General features: G+C 42.6%; 1 protein-coding gene across 2 annotated transcripts in view; it reads right to left on the bottom strand.

The window, feature by feature from the left end:
- LOC110497874 (ankyrin repeat- and BTB/POZ domain-containing protein 3-B) overlaps positions 1 to 20,447 on the bottom strand; it is a 100,013-nt gene that overhangs the window by 11,127 nt on the left and 68,439 nt on the right. For both annotated transcript variants that reach the window (XM_036957012.2, XM_036957002.2), the window contains exons 2-6: positions 16,888 to 17,037; positions 6,363 to 6,567; positions 4,159 to 4,311; positions 3,111 to 3,273; positions 1,257 to 1,346 (exon numbers count right to left, since the gene is read on the bottom strand). In XM_036957012.2, coding sequence (XP_036812907.1) covers positions 1,257 to 1,346; positions 3,111 to 3,273; positions 4,159 to 4,311; positions 6,363 to 6,567; positions 16,888 to 17,037 — 761 coding nt within the window. The remainder of the gene's footprint in view (positions 1 to 1,256; positions 1,347 to 3,110; positions 3,274 to 4,158; positions 4,312 to 6,362; positions 6,568 to 16,887; positions 17,038 to 20,447) is intronic.

Genomic DNA, 20,447 nt, shown 5'->3' with positions numbered 1-20,447 from the left:
GCCGTAATGAATACAACCCTCAGGTAACTAGCAAAAGCGGACATCCTCTGCACAATAGCCTGACTTGTTTCTAACCAACTCGATAGATCCCATCTAGTTCCGTCTTGTCTCGCTTAGTCCTGTAGTCCTATTTGATACTTTAAACTTTCCACTCTGTTCCAGCCCTGGTGTGTCTGACAGCGATAGACATGACTCTGAGTCCAGTTTGAGCCCAAGACTGACCTAAGGTGACCTCAGTAACTAGACCACATCTCCTATCAGGCAGACAGTTAGTTAGGGGCTGAGACAGACCCGTGAACGAAGCACACAAACTCATATTCCCTTGAGCATCTCTCAGAGCCTCTGAAACAAAAAGACTCGTTTCAAACTTTTCTGTAATTTGCTTTACTTTAATTTACTTTTCCTTAATTACTGTGAGGATACACATCTATTTGACTGGTGTGTGTGTGTGTGTGTGTGTGTGTGTGTGTGTGTGTGTGTGTGTGTGTGTGTGTGTGTGTGTGTGTGTGTGTGTGTGTGCGGTGCTTCAGAAATACTGGAAGCAAAAAACTTCCTAATCAATCAAATCAGTCACATGCTCCATTTAACTTTATTGAGATGAATCATTGCTGCATTAACGATAAGTTATGACCTCACTGCGATGATGATGAGCGGTCAAAATAACCAGTTTTCAGCCTCATGGGATGCTGTGTTGAGTGCTTTGTTCTGGGGTTTATCACAATTATGGGTGACATGAACTCTGGCGTGATGGCTGGTGGGTTACACATGCATGACAGGCATAGGCCACCATTACATGTAAGTAGGCTACAACCAAAGAACCCCCTAAGCTTACCAGGGGCTCCTTGAGAAATGACTCAAACATATTAGTACAGTATTTAACATTATCTTATCATTCTTCGTATCAAAGGTACAGCTAAAAGGTGAGCTTACAGTTGTGTCTGTGTAATTAAATTGTAAACAATGTTATTATATTTTGTACAGTAAACAGTATGGTGGCCCATGCCTCGAAATAATGACCTTCTATACACTATACAGCATGACAACAGGAGAGGAGGAGTGGGGACAGATGAGGGACAACACAATCTGAGTTTTCTCCTATCTCACACCACATAAATTAGCCTGATCCCAGATATGTTTGTGCTGTCTTGTCACAGCATGAAAATTACCATATGAGTTGGCAAGACATCACAAACAGATCTGGGATCAGGCTACACACAAATCATTCTACACAACATGGTGTTGCCATCGTCCCTGACCTCACTGTTGATGTCGGCTCCAGCGTCCAGCAGCATCTGGACCATTGCTTCATCCCCTCTCACACAGGAGTACATCAGAGGGGTCATTCCCTGGTAGATGAATCACACAGGAAGTCAGGGGTCAGATGATTAATTGGTCAACTTACAGTTAGGGTGGACTGGTGTTTTGTTTGACAGATATTCCAGATGTTCAGGGTTATGTGAGTTGAATAAAGCAGATGTCAAGGACATTGTTTTTGTCTGACAGTGCATGGATGCTTTACACTGTCTTTATACTGTGAGTTAATACTGTGTTAGCCCGCTGAGCCAAAGCTTAGGCATTATCTCGGGGAGCTAACACAAGTCTTCGGGTCTCAGACAAGGTTACTCTATCATGCAAACGTGGTTCACCGAACCCCCTCCCTTACATGTGCACAGGTCGAAGCCATCAACACATGGCAACAATCCTCAGTTTGACCGGTATCTGACTTCTTGGATGTGCTCACAGCTCACTTGGACTCCATGTCTGAAAGTTCCCCTCCAGCCACTTTGATTAACTAGCATGTGGAGTGGGTCATGGAAAACTCAGAGGAGTAGTGTTCCGTAGCTCTAAGTGACTGGGAACAGCCAGCGTTTCCACTAGGCTACTCAGTCAGTCTAAACATCAAAGACACACAGTCTGAAGGGAATGAGTTGGGTTCCTCCGCTCAGAACTGCCTAGAACTAAAAACTGGGTTTCCATTAAAAATGAATGTGGCTGGTACATTAGATGTGTGTGGGAGGGGGTATCTGACATTTTATCAAAGCCTTTTGGATGACAACCTTTTTTTTAACCAAGACAGAAGAATTTATAACTTACTTTTTCCAATAAAACATAGGTATAGCAGATTCCCTTATTGTATGGGCCACTTTTAAATATGCATTTAGAGGCCGTGCAATTCAATACTCATATTTAAAACAAAAACAATTTAGGTCAAAAGAGTTCATATTAGTTCACAAGAAAATAGAGGTACTAACAATACAGAAAGATAACAATAAAAACTGTACCATAGAGGCACTGAAAGTTGGAGGAAAAACAAAAAGAAATGGAGGAACTTATTCAAAAAAAATCAAAATGTAATATATTATTTAAAAAAAAATATATATATATATATATATATTTTTAGATATATATTTTCCTTTAAAATTTCCCCCTAACTCTACCACCTAATTGGAATAAACTAATGGACAACAACACATACAGTAAGCTTCTACTTCCAGCTTATACATGCTATTTACATTTTACAGACACATTATATATATATATTTATATATACACCCCAAAATATATGAGGGTTTGGAAATTATGCAGATAATTACACTGATAGAAGCCACAATCGATCTGCAATTTAACCCTAAAATGATTTAAATTAATAAAAAAAGTGGCGGGTCAAATTGAGTTGAGAATGTGGGTGGGTGGTTGTGGGCATGTGTGTGTATATCCATCCAGGTGTACATGAGGCCGAAGAGGTGCATTCGTGCTTGTAAGAGTGTGAGCATCTTTGCCAGTGCTTGCCTGCATGCAAGGTGTCCCTGTGGACTGGTGCTATGTCTGCTGTAAGTAATGTAAGTCAATTCCTCACATCATGTGTGATACACAGATTCCCCAACCAGTGTGTGTGTGTGTGTGTGTGGTGTGTGTGTGGTGTGTGTGTGTGTGTGTGTGTGTGTGTGTGTGTGTGTGTGTGTGTGTGTGTGTGTGTGTGTGTGTGTGTGTGTGTGTGTGTGTGTGTGTGTGTGTGTGAGTGAGTGAGAGAGAGAGAATGTGAGTTTTTTCATGTGTATGTGGGGGTGTGTATGTGCGTGCGTGCATTTATATGCGTGTGTCTAACTAACCTGTTCACTCATGCTGTTGATGCCGTCAGGCCCCAGCAAATTGACAGCCTGCTTGACCAGGTCGGTCCGGCCACAGTTGAGCATACGGAATCCCAGGTCCTGGAGGAACTTAGCCTCTGTGGATGCTGCATCCAACTTCCTGGATGCACAGAAGTCATCTGTCCTGGTAGGGAAATCACAGGAAAGGAAATAAATTAGCTGAATTCAGAGTTACACTCAGCTTCCTATCAATCCTCTGGATGGACATGATTTGAATGTTAACTGATTAGAGTCAATGTGAGGACAAATTCTTACTGTGTGAGGTTATCCTGAGTTTGTGTGTGTGTGTGTGTGTGTGTGTGTGTGTGTTTTTAAAATTTATTTCACCTTTATTTAACCAGGTAGGCCAGTTGAGAATAAGTTCTCATTTACAACTGAGACCTGGCCAAGATAAAGCAAAGCAGTGCAACAGAAACAACAGCAGAGAGTTACATGGAATAAACAAGCGTACAGTCAATAACACAATAGAAAAAAAAGAAAGTCTATATACAGTGTGTGCAAATGGTGTGAGGAGATAAGGCAATAAATAGGCCGTAGTAGCGGAGTAATTACAATTTAGCAAATTAACACTGGAGTGATGGATGAGCAGATGATGATGTGCAAGTAGAAATACTGATGTGCAAAAGAGCAGAAGGTAAATAAAAACAATATGGGGATGAGGTATTTAGATTGGGTGGGCTATTTACAGATGGGCTATGTACAGCTGCAGCGATCGGTTAGCTGCTCAGATAGCTGATGTTTAAAGTTAGTGAGGGAAATATAAGTCTCAATGTGTGTGTATGTATGTGCATCTGTGTGTCTCTGAGTCCATACTGAATGTGTGTGTTTCAAGCCTGCGTGTGTGCCTGCGTGCCCTGTGTGTGTGTGTTTCAAGCCTGCGTGTGTGCCTGCGTGCCCTCTGTGTGTGTGTTTCAAGCCTGCGTGGGTACCTGCGTGCCCTGTGTGTGCGTGTTTCAAGCCTGCGTGTGTGCCTGCGTGCCCTGTGTGTGTGTGTGTTTCCATGCCGTACTTGAGCTGGCGTGGTTCACAGTCCACCCCTGGCAGCAGCAGCCTGGCGGCCTGCCGGACGTCGTCACTGTCCACTGAGAAGCTACGGCGGTGCTCTGCGTGGGCCACCGACACCCTGAGCCACTCCATCAGAGGAGGTAGAACCAGGAACGGCCTGCAGGGGGAGACACACACACACACATACACACACACACACACACATACACACACACACACACACACACACACACACACGCACGCACACACACACACACACACACACACACACACACACACACACCGGAGTCATCATCAATATCAGCTATCGGCTGAATGGTAGTCTGGTTGTTGTCTGGTTTCAGTACATACCTTGGATAAGCTTAGCTTACAGAAATTCGAACCATTACCATTCAGAGGATCCGGGTTGGAGGGACACAAAACTGACTTGAGATCTGTGTCTTGGAAAGAAGTTTGCTATTCCTCCTACTCCTTTATTCATAGACCCTAACAGCTGGTTCCCATTTCAAATTACATTACAAATATGAATATGTATCTTCACCTGTCTGTCATAGACATATTATTATTAATATGAATATATATGTAATGTTAATATTGAACATTATTGATGTGACTCTCTAAGTCACTGCTAGATATCTCATACAGGATGGTTCAATGTGTTGAATGTCCTTGACCCCAGCTTCACTCCTTTATTTGTAATAGCTATGTGTCACTCATCATCAATCTGTCATTCATCAATGCTATTCTAACCCGAGGGAGAATCCTGCTCTTTAGTGATTCGAGGTTTCATCACTGCACAAATGCAAATTACTCTCTTCAAAGACATGGGAAACATGTGACCTTGAGGCATTTTGAAGTAATTTGTACAGGTGTTTTCAAAATATTACATTATCTTTGAAGACTCACAATTAGGCATAGACCTAACCAAGTTTTAAAACGTGATTGGAATCACACAACTTTCCCAATTCCACTCTACAAATCTGCTCGTTAGGAACCTTTCTTTGCAGAGCGCAGAGCTGAAGCAGACTGGGGAAAAAAGACCTGGGGGACATATTAGCCGTTAGCTCTCCATTACAGGGCAGTAAAGTCTGGAACTCCGGAGGAGGCCTGCTCATAACCAACTTTCAGATTTTTCACCTACTTCCCCTTCCCCTGGCAGGGGTATCCACATAGCCTTTGGACATACTGGGCCGGCGAGGTTATATAATGTATAGAGATAATGTACAGGAGTTTTTCCTCACCATGTGATATGGCAAGGAAAAACTATGTAGATAGATAATTATTTGCCATAAAGTCATCAAACACAGAATTACTTAAAAATATATTGCGTAGGACTGTAAGAAGAAAACATGTATGTTCTTGAATTTGATATACCCAGAGGGTATATCTGAGCCAAAATGGTTCCAATGACGTCAGCTTCCCAGTTCCCAGCAGGGTACGAGTTTGCACGAACACACTGGTTGCGTTTGCCGGCCGAGAGTACTTAACACATCTGTACAAAGTTGTGAGCCGTAATTTGCCAACCCTTAGGGGAACACACTAAAACATGGACTTCCTACATTCTAAAACATGGACTCCATACATTCTAAAACATGGACTCCATACATTCTAAAACATGGACTCCATACATTCTAAAACATGGGCTCCATACATTCTAAAACATGGACTCCATACATTCTAAAACATGGACTCCATACATTCTAAAACATGGACTCCATACAGCCTCTAACTTGTATTGAACTGTAATGACTATGTTAGTGACACCAACTGAATCAAAGCCATCAACTTTGACTGTGCATGTGTGGATATGAGTCTGTTTCAAAAGTAATTTCCTGCTGTTTTCCCACACAGGTGACTTTTAGGGCTTACTATACCTTAACAAGCTGTCAATTGACTCCATTTCCATTGAACCAATGGAAATAGTATTCCTCAATAGGAAAACATCTGGTTTAGGGATGTGGGGGAGACTTTGGAGGTTCACTGTTAAAACTGAATACAGGTTTGTCTGGCGTACTTCAGAATGGCTTTGGTTCACCATAGAATGAAAGTACTACCATGATATGTCAATACCTATCTGATCAAGGGATGAATGTGGAGGTTCAGTACAGGACAGAGATTCTCCTGAGCTGTGAATCATAACTGTCTATCTACACCGTCAATGTAGAGATTTACCATATATATAACAGTCTCATTTGAGGTGTGTGTTACCTCTCTGTCTGCAGGGTAACCTTAGAGGGTTCTACGTTGGGGTTCTCCCATTCCACCTGGGGACAGTGCATGAAGTAGCAGAGAGTGTAGAGCGCCTCAGGCTCCCAGTGTACTGGGCTGCTCTTCTGGTGGATGGGCGTCCCGTTGCTATGGTTCTTCACATGCAGCGGCTGGAGGTGGTGCATGGCCCGGGAGACCAGGTCACCTGCAGAACACAATGAAAAGACGGTTGTGGTTACACACACACATCCACAATAAAATCAGGAGCTGGAGAAGAAGAAGGTCATAGAGAAATGGAGGGAATGTCCTCTTGTTTTTACACGCATGCGTGCGTACACACACGCACACAAACGTGTACACATGCACACGCACGGTGTCAGGGGAGATAGATAATGTAGAGAATGTCTAGACCCCATGGTGAAGAGACATAAACACAGACAGACAGGGGTTCTCTCTGACGGAGCTTCCGTCGAGTAAAAGCATAGCCACAACTGTTTTTTTATGAAATATGAATATTTAGGAACATAATACTCTCCTTGCTATTTCCTCATGCTCTGCATAATCCTCCAGTACTTTTAGGTCATGCGGTTTCACTCAAACTCTCTGCTTAAAAGGTTTTCCTCATAAAATGTGAATATTCTCCAGATGCTTCAAATGGCATGGCAAAAACAGTTTTTCACAAAATTTTTACTGAGCTGAAAGGGACAGGACATATTGCCTTCGAATGCCTTGCAGACCTGGAAGCCAGACAACGAGACAGCTGGGCCCAACTAGAATCCCACTGAGACACAGTAAAACTGTACATGAGGGGTTTTCAAAAGGCTGCACTATTCATGGTATCTCATAGACACAACGAGTACCAGTACTCACCCTATTTCTACTATATAGAGCAGAAATGGACATCTTGTCGATATGACACCATTACTATTCATTAGAAAAATACTGCAGATTGTTCTGCGTCTCTATCATAGCATGACATTCTGAGAGTCCTGGGCCCTATCAGTCCGCACACTTTTGTTACTGTGCATATAACAGAAAAACACGTATTGTTTATATAACATTATTATGCTTCTAACACATCATTTTTTTGTTGTTGTATTGTTTGTATATCGTTGTATGTTACATTTGTGTGACTGTCCTTGTCTATCAGTGTATCAGTGTTTTGTTACTTGTCATGTTTTGTGTTTTTTTGTGGACCCCAGGAAGAGTATCTGGGGATCCAAATAAACACACATATATATCGTCCTGATGTAGGTTGACATGGTGCTAATCTGTCAGTCAAGTAATAGAGTTATAGTGTAATGCCACGTTCCATTGGTTTCACATTCACACATACTGTAGGGGTCGGTTTCACAATCACAACACATTGCATTAAATTAAAGACTAAACAGAGGGATCTATTTCTCACCAAACTCATTCAGTGGAAACGCAACAGCATGCAGTCGTACCAATAAAGGGATGAGTCTATGGGGACAGACATTCAAAGAGACAAATGGTTTGTTTAGCATCATAATTGTGTGGCTTGTCTGTTGTCAAGATTTCGTTTTTGCATGGACAATGAGAGAAGGGCACATGTGGAATGCATGACTAAAACGGGGGAAGTGGATGCTTGAAATCAACAGTCTATCTTTCAGACAGCAGACCTGGGAGATGTCAGTGCTCCACTGATAAGATAAACAGTGCAGCATTGTATGGAACAGTATGATGCAATGCAAAGAACCGAGTGGGCTAGCGGAGCTGATGAAAACAAACAACAACCACCACACACTGGCAATTCAGATGTATAATTGAGACCCTATAGCCTTGACATGCTAGCAGTACAACCGCACACACACAGCACACCCACACACTACACCCCCCCCACTACACTAATTGTACCAAAGGGAGTACAATACAGTGTGATGACAGTGTAATAGTGCCCTAATTAAGCAGTGGAATGAGGGGGGGGGGGGGGGGACTGAGGCAGGCAGCTCAGCTTGATGGTCTAACATCCATCCTCATCTCTTATTGATGTTGGCCTGTGACATTTCCTGGAGTTGGGTGGCAGGCAGGCAGGCAGGCAGGCAGGCAGACAGACAGACAGGCAGACAGCCAGACAGACAGCCAGACAGACAGACAGCCAGACAGACAGACAGACAGACAGACAGACAGACAGACAGACAGACAGACAGACAGACAGACAGACAGACAGACAGACAGACAGCTGTAGGGCTGAGGAGTGAGATAACTAAACACAACAAGCCAACAGCAACACTCTCGGCCACAGAACTGTGCCTTTCTCTACACAAAGACAATGAGTTTCTTCTGAAGTACAGAAAACAACCACCGATATGTTACAGATGGATATATAATAGGCAGGAATAGGAAACGGCTAGCTGTCATGTCACCATGGATACTGGACTGGACAGTACTTTGTGTTAGCCATATAGCTCATAATGGTGGCGAGGAAGAAGTAGCTCATTCTTTCCAGCAACAGTGAGCAGGGAATTAGGAGACTTCATAGCTCTAGTCTTTGGGTATGCATCTTAACTATAATGCCATTTTTAAAGTGTTCAACAGGGCACCATCCGCTTTGTCTACAGGATCTACACGGTTATCAAAAGATAATCTCCTAAAACCTGTTCACTGTTGCAATGAGCTGGGTTCTCGTCTAGTTCTGTTTCTCAGGAGTACAATCACACCGCTTATATTTACAAGGGGGATTTAAAAGTGTTGGCACCTTAGGAGTGAGTTACCAGCTATTCAGTGCCAACATAACAGCCAAGCGTTCATTAGAGCGTGATGTGTAATGACTGTTTAATGGGGTAGAAGCTGAGTACATCTCACAGGAGCCATGACCAAACAGAAAGTAGAACCGGTATTAGAAATGTTTTGTACACAACTTCTTATCATATTTGGTCTTTGCAGTTGGAGAATGTGTAGTGTAGTGCACATAATTGTGCAGGTGAAGTCAGAGCTATTTGATTTGCTGCCAATCAGCCATGATAGTGTTTAATTGTGAGTGGCCTGTGTAGGTCCAGGACGTTTCTCTCCAAGGCTCTGACAGAAGCAGAGGAACATAGCAGGTTAAACTGTTTAAAAAATGTATTGCCTATTTTTATTATCAATAAATACGTGTAAAATGTGTATGTGTGTATGTGTGTGATACAGGGAGATCTGTGGAGATGATAAGAACTGTGTTCAGATTTGAGTCCTGATCCAAATTGATTCTGATTCAAAATCAACTAACCACCTCATTTGTTCCTAAACATCAGACAATGGGCTCCAATAAGGACCCCACATTATATGAACATAAAACTGTTTTTCTGGTGGTGTAGAAAGCAATCACCGAGGTCATCATTTTGACATTATTTCCTGAGGTACTTTCCCCTAGTGGTTGCTTCTACAGATTTCCATATGAAAATAGCCTGTGCTGAGTATATGATATCCTCAGCTGTCTGCTATTGACATTTCCAAGAATAGGATGAGGCCATTGTTGTTAAATGTACATAATTACATGATCAATTTCTCTCTACTTCAGAGGAAGATTTGACCAAATTTAATCTCTGACTGATGATGATTCTCTGAGGTATTTTTGAAACATGTCAGAGATGACAGCTCGTTTTGTGGGGACTTTGTCAGACTGATGTTTCAAATATGCCAATATGGCTTTTTTTTAATTTATTTTTTATTTCACCTTCATTTAACCAGGTAGGCAAGTTGAGAACAAGTTCTCATTTACAACTGCGACCTGGCCAAGATAAAGCAAAGCAGTTCGACACATACAACGACACAGAGTTACACATGGAGTAAAACAAACATACAGTCAATAATACAGTAGAAATATGTCTATATACGATGTGAGCAAATGAGGTGAGATACAGTGCCTTGCGAAAGTATTCGGCCCCTTGAACCTTGCGACCTTTTGCCACATTTCAGGCTTCAAACATAAAGATATAAAACTGTCTTTTTTTGTGAAGAATCAACAACAAGTGGGACACAATCATGAAGTGGAACGACATTTATTGGATATTTCAAACTTTTTTAACAAATCAAAAACTGAAAAATTGGGCGTGCAAAATTATTCAGCCCCCTTAAGTTAATACTTTGTAGCGCCACCTTTTGCTGCGATTACAGCTGTAAGTTGCTTGGGGTATGTCTCTATCAGTTTTGCACATCGAGAGACTGAAATTTTTTCCCATTCCTCCTTGCAAAACAGCTCGAGCTCAGTGAGGTTGGATGGAGAGCATTTGTGAACAGCAGTTTTCAGTTCTTTCCACAGATTCTCGATTGGATTCAGGTCTGGACTTTGACTTGGCCATTCTAACACCTGGATATGTTTATTTTTGAACCATTCCATTGTAGATTTTGCTTTATGTTTTGGATCATTGTCTTGTTGGAAGACAAATCTCCGTCCCAGTCTCAGGTCTTTTGCAGACTCCATCAGGTTCTCTTCCAGAATGGTCCTGTATTTGGCTCCATCCATCTTCCCATCAATTTTAACCATCTTCCCTGTCCCTGCTGAAGAAAAGCAGGCCCAAACCATGATGCTGCCACCACCATGTTTGACAGTGGGGATGGTGTGTTCAGGGTGATGAGCTGTGTTGCTTTTACGCCAAACATAACTTTTTGCATTGTTGCCAAAAAGTTAAATTTTGGTTTCATCTGACCAGAGCACCTTCTTCCACATGTTTGGTGTGTCTCCCAGGTGGCTTGTGGCAAACTTTAAACAACACTTTTTATGGATATGGCTTTCTTCTTGCCACTCTTCCATAAAGGCCATATTTGTGCAATATACGACTGATTGTTGTCCTATGGACAGAGTCTCCCACCTCAGCTGTAGATCTCTGCAGTTCATCCAGAGTGATCATGGGCCTCTTGGCTGCATCTCTGATCAGTCTTCTCCTTGTATGAGCTGAAAGTTTAGAGGGACGGCCAGGTCTTGGTAGATTTGCAGTGGTCTGATACTCCTTCCATTTCAATATTATCGCTTGCACAGTGCTCCTTGGGATGTTTAAAGCTTGGGAAATCTTTTTGAATCCAAATCCGGCTTTAAACTTCTTCACAACAGTATGTCGGACCTGCCTGGTGTGTTCCTTGTTCTTCATGATGCTCTCTGCGCTTTTAACGGACCTCTGAGACTATCACAGTGCAGGTGCATTTATACGGAGACTTGATTACACACAGGTGGATTGTATTTATCATCATTAGTCATTTAGGTCAACATTGGATCATTCAGAGATCCTCACTGAACTTCTGGAGAGAGTTTGCTGCACTGAAAGTAAAGGGGCTGAATAATTTTGCACGCCCAATTTTTCAGTTTTTGATTTGTTAAAAAAGTTTGAAATATCCAATAAATGTCGTTCCACTTCATGATTGTGTCCCACTTGTTGTTGATTCTTCACAAAAAAATACAGTTTTATATCTTTATGTTTGAAGCCTGATATGTGGCAAAAGGTCGCAAAGTTCAAGGGGGCAGAATACTTTCGCAAGGCACTGTAAGGGAGATAAAGGCAGAAAAAAAGGCCATGGTGGCAAAGTAAATACAATATAGCAAGTAAAACACTGGAATGGTAGATTTGCAGTGGAAGAATGTGCAAAGTAGAAATAAAAATAATGGGGTGCAAAGGAGCAAATAAATAAATAAATAAAATAAATACAGTAGGGAAAGAGGTAGTTGTTTGGGCTAAATTATAGATGGGCTATGTACAGGTGCAGTAATATGTGAGCTGCTCTGACAGCTGGTGCTTAAAGCTAGTGAGGGAGATAAGTGTTTCCAGTTTCAGAGATTTTTGTAGTTTGTTCCAGTCATTGGCAGCAGAGAACTGGAGGGAAAGAAATAATTGGTTTTGGGGGTGACCAGAGAGATATACCTGCTGGAGCGTGTGCTACAGGTGGGTGATGCTATGGTGACCAGCGAGCTGAGATAAGGGGGGACTTTACCTAAAATAAATGACACAACTAACAGAGCAGAAAAATCGATAACTCTAAAATGGACATCTAAACGCCATTGGAAAAACACTATACCTACAATATAAAAATCTTTAAATTTAACTTTGCCAGATTTTTTATCATCTGTCTTTATCCTTTCCCTCCATGACAGTCTGATAGCTCGTCCGTTGTTGACGTTTCTGCTTTTCTCCATAATTCATTCTGCATTTTGAACTTTGCACATATCCTTTCACGTCATCCGGCCTATTTACAAGATAAACTTCCTGCGTTGATATTACCTTTGGAAATAAGCTTGAGAGGCATCGAGAGGTATCCTTGGCCGCTACAGCTGTGTCACTGTATTTGCAGTGTCAACACAGTTGAATGAGTCCCAGAGTGACCCCATAAATATTCCATGTACAGAGCGCTGATGATGTAACTTCGCGCTCTGTATGCCTGGGACTCCATTTTGATCCAGATTAGAATTGGATCAGTGTTTATTCTGATGATAAGTGTTGACGCTGGACACACAGGGTGCTTTGGGTTGCTCATCGTGTCAGATGCAATAACATTGGCAAAATGTCGACATAACATCTGAAAGAGACAGCATTAGAGACCTCATGTCTGAAAGACAGCATTAGAGACCTCATGTCTGAATGAGACAGTATTAGAGACCTCACGTCTGAAAGAGACAGCATTAGAGACCTCACGTCTGAAAGACAGCATTAGAGACCTCAAGTCTGAAAGAGACAGCATTAGAGACTTCACATCTCAAAGAGACAGCATTAGAGACCTCACATCTGAAAGAGACAGCATTAGAGACCTCACGTCTGAAAGACAGCATTAAAGACGTCACGTCTGAAAGAGACAGCATTAGAGACTTCACATCTGAAAGAGACAGCATTAGAGACCTCACGTCTGAAAGGGACATCAGGAGAGACCTCACATCTGAAAGAGACAGCATTAGAGACCTCACGTCTGAAATAGACATCATGAGAGACCTCATGTCTGAATGAGACATCAGGAGAGACCTCACATCTGAAATAGACAGCATTAGAGACCTCAAGTCTGAAATAGACAGCATTAGAGACCTCACGTCTGAAAGAGACAGCATTAGAGACCTCACATCTGAAAGAGACAGCATTAGAGACCTCACATCTGAAATAGACAGCATTAGAGAACTCACGTCTGAATGAGACAGCATTAGAGACCTCATGTCTGAAAGACAGCATTAGAGACCTCACGTCTGAAAGAGACAGCATTAGAGACTTCACGTCTGAAAGAGACATCAGGAGAGACCTCACGTCTGAAAGAGACAGCATTAGAGACCTCACGTCTGAAAGACAGCATTAGAGACCTCACGTCTGAAAGAGACAGCATTAGAGACCTCACGTCTGAAAGAGACATCATGAGAGACCTCACGTCTGAAAGACAGCATTAGAGACCTCACGTCTGAAAGAGACAGCATTAGAGACCTCACGTCTGAAAGAGACAGCATTAGAGACCTCACGTCTGAAAGACAGCATTAGAGACCTCACGTCTGAAAGAGACAGCATTAGAGACCTCACGACTGAAAGACAGCATTAGAGACCTCAAGTCTGAAAGAGACAACATTAGAGACCTCACATCTGAAAGAGACAGCATTAGAGACCTCACATCTGAAAGAGACAGCATTAGAGACCTCACTTCTGAAAGACAGCATTAAAGACCTCACGTCTGAGAGGGACATCAGGAGAGATCTCACATCTGAAAGAGACAGCATTAGAGACCTCACGTCTGAAAGAGACAGCATTAGAGACCTCACATCTGAAAGAGACATCATGAGAGACCTCACATCTGAAAGACAGCATTAGAGACCTCACGTCTGAAAGAGACATCATGAGAGACCTCATGTCTGAATGAGACATCAGGAGAGACCTCACATCTGAAAGAGACATCATGAGAGACCTCATATCTGAATGAGACATCAGGAGAGACCTCACATCTAAAATAGACAGCATTAGAGACCTCACGTCTGAAATAGACATCATGAGAGACCTCATGTCTGAATGAGACATCAGGAGAGACCTCACATCTGAAATAGACAGCATTAGAGACCTCGAGTCTGAAATAGACAGCATTAGAGACCTCACGTCTAAAAGAGACAGCATTAGAGACCTCACATCTGAAAGAGACAGCATTAGAGACCTCACATCTGAAATAGACAGCATTAGAGAACTCACGTCTGAAAGAGACAGCATTAGAGACCGCACATCTGAAAGAGACAGCATTAAAACCTTTCTGTATTGCTATATGTGTTCTTAGAATGACTTTGCTCCGTGTATCTACACTGACTAGACTAGAGGTTTCAGCACTTCTGGACATCACAGGTCGTTTCTTGGTTAGTCAGCTGAAATGAGCTGAGGACATAAACTCAACCACACTCCCAGACTGAACTGTGTGTCTCTTCAAATGAAGGGTCCACTCACTCACCCCAAAATGGCCTTAACGGACTACAGTTTATCGAAATGCCATTGGAAGAGATACAGTACTGTGTATGGCCCTAAGAGCATTATACAAGAGCTCAACATATTCTCAAGTGGAAGAGGTTTTCACAAAAATAAACATGTACAGTGCATTCTGAAAGTATTTAGACCCCTTCCCCTTTTCCACATTTTGTTACGTCACAGTCTTATGCTAAAATGAATCAAATAAAATAAAAACTCATCCGTCTACACACAATACCCCTTAATGACAAAGCAAAAACAGGTTTTCAGACATTTTTGCAAATGTGTTATGAATAAAAAACAGAAATACCTTATTTACATAACTATTCAGACTCAAAATTGAGCTCAGGTTCATCCTGTTTCCATTAATCATCCTTGAGATGTTTCTACAACTTGATTGGAGTCCACCTGTGGTAAATTCAATTGATTGGACATGATTTGGAACTGTCTATATAAGGTCCCACAGTTGACAGTGCATGTCAGAACAAAAACCAAGCCATGAGGTCGAAGGAATTGTCCTTAGAGCCCCGAGACAGAATTGTGTCGAGGCACAGATCTGGGGAAGAGTACCAAAACAATTCTGCAGCATTGAAGGTCTCCAAGAACACAGTGGCCTCCTACCATTCTTAAATGGAAGGAGTTTGGAACCACCAAGACTCTTCCTAGAGCTGGCCGCCCAGCCAAACTGAGAAATCGGGGGAGAAGGGCCTTGGTCAGGGAGTTGACCAAGAACCCGATGGTCAGTCTGACAGAGCTCCAGAGTTTCTCTGTGGAGAGGGGAGAACCTTCCAGAAGGTCAACCATCTCTCCAGCACTCCACCAATCAGGCCTTTATGGTAGAGTGGCCAGACGGAAGCCACTCCTCGGTAAAAGGCACATGACAGCCTGCTTGGACTTTGCCAAAAGGCACCTAAAGGACTCTCCTACCATGAGAGCCAAGATTTTCTGAATGCCAAGCGTCACGTCTGAAGGAAACCTGGCACGATACCTACGGTGAAGCATAGTGGTGGCAGCATCATGCTGTGGGGACTGTTTTTCAGTGGCGGGGACTGGGAGACTGGTCAGAAAAACTGAGCAAAGTACAGAGAGATCCTTGATGAAAACAACGACTCTAAGCACACAGCCAAGACAATGCAGGAGTGGCTTCGGGACAAGTCTCTGAATGTCTTTGAGTGGCCCAGCCAGAGCCCGGACTTGAACCCGAAGGAACATCTCTGGAGAGACCTGAAAATAGCTGTGCAGCAACACTCCCCATCCAACCAGACAGAGCTTGAGAGGATCTGCAGAGAAGAATGGGAGAAACTCCCCAAATACAGGTGTGCCAAGCTTATAGCGTCATACCCAAGAAGAATTGAGGCTGTAATCATTGCCAAAGGTGCTTCAACAAAGTATTGAGTAAAGGGTCTGAATACTTATGTATATGTGATATTTCCGTTTGAATTTTTTATACATTTGAAAAAAAAATAAACTGCTTTTGCTTTGTCATTATGGGGCATGGTATGTAGATTGACGAGGGGAAAAAAATATTTAATCCACTTTAGAATAAGGCTGTAATGTAACAAAATGTGGAAAAAGTCAAGGGGTCTGAATACTTTCCGAATGCACTGTATATTAATTTACCAGGTTTGCTGCAAGGATCTGTGTAACAGTTGCAGTAGTTGTTCCACTTACAACAGATGACAACATGGGGAAAGAAGACAGATGTCTCATAGTGATCCCTGAACTCCCTGAAAGGCTGTAGGTGAAACAGAATACCTTGCTGCCGTCCTAATCCTTAAAGCATATGTAAATATATTTCTAGAAATGTATTGACCATTCAAACGCCTACTTAAATTGTTTGAATAATGTATAGATTTGGAATTCTCTGCCATTGACCTCGTTATCTGGACTTCTGGGGTACATGTTCATCTTAGAAGGCAAATCATATGGATGCTTCAGGAGAAATGACTCTGTTGCTGTAAAAAATGAGACCTGAGTGGGCTTACTCTAACACACACACACACACACACACACACACACACACACACACACACACACACACACACACACACTATGTACAAAGGCATTGTAAAAACCAATACGTGTGTCAGTGTACAATATATACTGTATGTCTGTCTAAGGATACTCACTGAGTTCTGAGATGCTGCCCACCCGTGTGGCTAGCAGGCACTGCTCGATGGAGCGCAGCTCCGACTGACTGTAGGAGTGGCCCTCCCCACTTTTCCCTGACCGCTGCTGGTCCCGATGCAGAGTCAGGCTCTCTGGTAGGCTGAGCACACCTGCAGGAGGGAAAGAGGAAGAGGGGGAGATAGAGAGAAAGGAGGTCGAGAGGGAGGAAGAGGAGAGAAAAGAGACAGGTGGTTAAGAACAAACCAATGTGTCAAGTAGTCAGACTCACAATGGACCCATGCTCACTGGATAACAAAATGTCAAAAATAATTATAATACAGGATGAGTTGGTTCTTTTTAAGTACAGAGAAGGGACTTTTCCATTGCAGGAAATCTTTATGTTCATTAGATATGTTGGTTTGTATTGCACTGCAACAGGTGAATGGTTTGTCCCTAAAGCTCATTGTCAGCCATCTTCGTAGAGGGGACATTGAGGAGTATACTGTATTGTGTTTCTGTCTACACAAGCAATCACTGTGTGTGAGGAACAACGCCTGGCAGTCTTTGTCGCTGAGCTAGGGTGTAATCGTTTGCTGTTTACAAGTTGAGGCATTGGAACAGGGAGAGGATACTTCATCCCCTCAATTTCAGAAATATCCACAATGACTACCTGTGTTTCATAGAGTATTATTGTTTATAGAAAAAACTGAATATATATATATATATGATTTGTGATGATGCAGCTTAATGCCGCCTTTGCAGTGTTTTCCTGACATTGATTAAACTCTACCTGTTGCTGAATGTATGCCCAAACATCTGCTATTATATACATGTAAGAGCTCTGTATTTATTTTGAGTTAATGAATTGTATGGTTAAATGCTGATGAATTTATGAATGCCATGCTACTTTGATGTATTTTAGAGATAAATACAAGTAAATACAACTCCTAAATACAAGTGAGTTGGGTATGACCCAAGCCAGGTAGCAGTGTTACCAACTGGTATTTATGCCAGTCTGTTTTAGGAAGGGGGTAGACTGCTGCTGATAGTTACCTGCCTGTCTCCGTCCTCATGTTTCAATACGAGATGCTTGTTGTGAAGTAAATAGCTGTAGTCCACAGTTTAATAATCTAGCCTTTCTTGTTTTTGTGGATCCATTATGTATATTCAATTCGACTGTCATCTCCCTTGGCAGTGAGACACCTTACTTTATCACATGATTCCACACCTACTTATTGTGTTATTTTATTCAGATTTAAACCATCAGGTGGCCATGTTAAATTCTAGTTCCTCATTTCAAATATGGCTATTTAGCTCTGCAGAAATGAGGGTATGTGCTCATATTTGAATGCTGTACCTATCCCTCTTCAGTTTGGCTCAGATGGAGTGTTCTACCTAAGCTAATATCATGGAGGCAGTTTCATCATAGCTGCAGCCACAAATTACATTAGTCATTCTCTCCTGCTCAGGGGATGACGAGGCAGATTGCTTTCCTTCCCATTTCCTATTCTTCCACAGCAGCGCAGTGCTGCTACCGCTTCCCACGACTCACGCCTGCGGTGTGTCAAATTACAAAATGGCTATAACCAATGGCCCTATACTCCCTAGGGAAAAGGGAAAGTAGCTTTGGTTTGAACACTTCCTCCTCAATATGCAGCTAATTTAATTGACTTGCTGCCTGGCCTTGCAGTTTACACTAATCATCAGTCTCAAAGGAAAAAAGTGGCTTCAAGGGAATTTAGTAATCCTCCTCTGACCCATTACACATGACTAGACTAATTTGTTACACATAGAATAGAGACCTCAGATAATTTCTGATTCCAAAGATATTTTTCTATTTTTTTCTCCTCCAGGGTGACGATGGTCAGAATATTGACAGTAATGAAAGTCAGTCACCATGGAGACGGAGAGCCAGTGGGGGGTGACTGGTTGCCGTGACGCAGGGATAACAGGTGTTATGTGGTGTAGAGCCACAGCGCACTGCTCGGTGTTCATGACCCCTCCCATTATACACCTCAGCTAGGTACACTACGGGGGACCACGTACAAACACATGTCCCTCTAACAAAGGACATGGGACCCAACCATCTGCTTCAGTAGGATAGGGTCAGATGTCTGATACAGCACCATCCAAACCTAACTGACAGTATCAACCAATGCCTTGGTGGAAGACTTTTACAGGTAGGTAGCCTAGTCCCAGATCTGTTTGTGCAATACATGAAAATGACTGTAGGTGTTGGCAAGGCAGCAGATCCGGGACCACAGACCAGGCTACCTTAAACAAATCAAATGACATTTTCTTGGTCACATACACATATTCAGCAAACACATAGGCACAATATGGATTTCTCTGAAACACCTTCTTTATTATCTTGCCAGCTCACAGAGCAACGCTACAGGAAATCCAGCTTTAAGCACTTAAAACAGCGGGGAGCTGTCCTGGCATCTCTCCCCTCCCCTGCCACCACTTTCACACCATTATACAGCTAGCTAAATGTGTTCCTCAACCTTTGATGTGCAGTGATTTAGCAAAACCCCCATCATATTTGTGGGGAACGTAATAACATTTTTCTGGAGGTAAATTTAGAACATCATGCCATAGTCAAAGCTAGAAAAGGCGACATCAGGAGGACTCTATGAGGGGGATGCTATGAGTCAAGTGTCACCTTGATTTCCCATAAGCTAGGCTGGGCTGGCTGGCAGCAGAGGTACCCTCTTGCCAGTTGCCACAGAGGCCCTCAACATGCAGGCCATGATCTGAACATCCACTTAGTCCATGGGTGCCAGTCCTGTGTGTGACCTGAGACAGGAGGGAAGAAGAGAAGGAGAATGGAGAGAAGAGGCTGATAATGAGGGGCACGGTAAGACTCCTTTCTGTTCTCTCTTGGCTCCCCCGGTCATCTCTCCATCCCTTGGCCATCCTTCAGTCAGACCAACACAGTTCTGTTGGAGCTGGACAGGGTTTACGCGGAAGATCACTGAAAAGTCAGGATTTCCAAGGGGTGCTAGAGAGTTGTTTACAATGAAATTTGGCCAAAGTAAAGACCCGTATCAAGACCCTGAAGAAAAAATTGGGTTCACTCACAGTTTTCGAGCCTGTAATTTTGCCAATGTCCTCAAAATGTATTAGTTGATTTATGAATGAGAGTATGTGCTTGAAAAACACCTTGCAAGTTTGCACTTTAGCTTTTGGCTTTAACTTTGCCAGTCCTTGACCTTACTGTGACGCAGGGTGCAGAATCATGCAGTGATGGTGCAAGACCAGCTGACAGTGAAGTGCAGGCTGCTCACAGGCTTGGCTGGGGCAAGGTGACTCACTGTGTTCTAATGCAAGCCAGTGAAGCCAATGCCCTCAGGGAAGAACTGCTTGAGTTCAAATCAAATCACATTTTATTGGTCACATACACATATTTAGCAGATGTTATTTCGGGTGTAGTGAAATGCTTGTATTCCTAGCTCCAACAGTGCAGTATTATCTAACAATTCACAACAATACACAAATCTAAAAGTAAAATAATGGTATGAAGAAATATATAAATATTAGGATGAGCAATATCGGAATGGCATTGACTAAAATACAG

The sequence above is a fragment of the Oncorhynchus mykiss genome, chromosome 2 (assembly GCF_057628025.1).
Source record: "Oncorhynchus mykiss isolate SJ-2025 chromosome 2, ASM5762802v1, whole genome shotgun sequence".
In the NCBI taxonomy this organism is placed as follows: domain Eukaryota; kingdom Metazoa; phylum Chordata; class Actinopteri; order Salmoniformes; family Salmonidae; genus Oncorhynchus; species Oncorhynchus mykiss.
The sequence above is the reverse complement of the archived record's forward strand: the minus strand, read 5'-3'. Positions and strand labels throughout refer to the sequence as shown.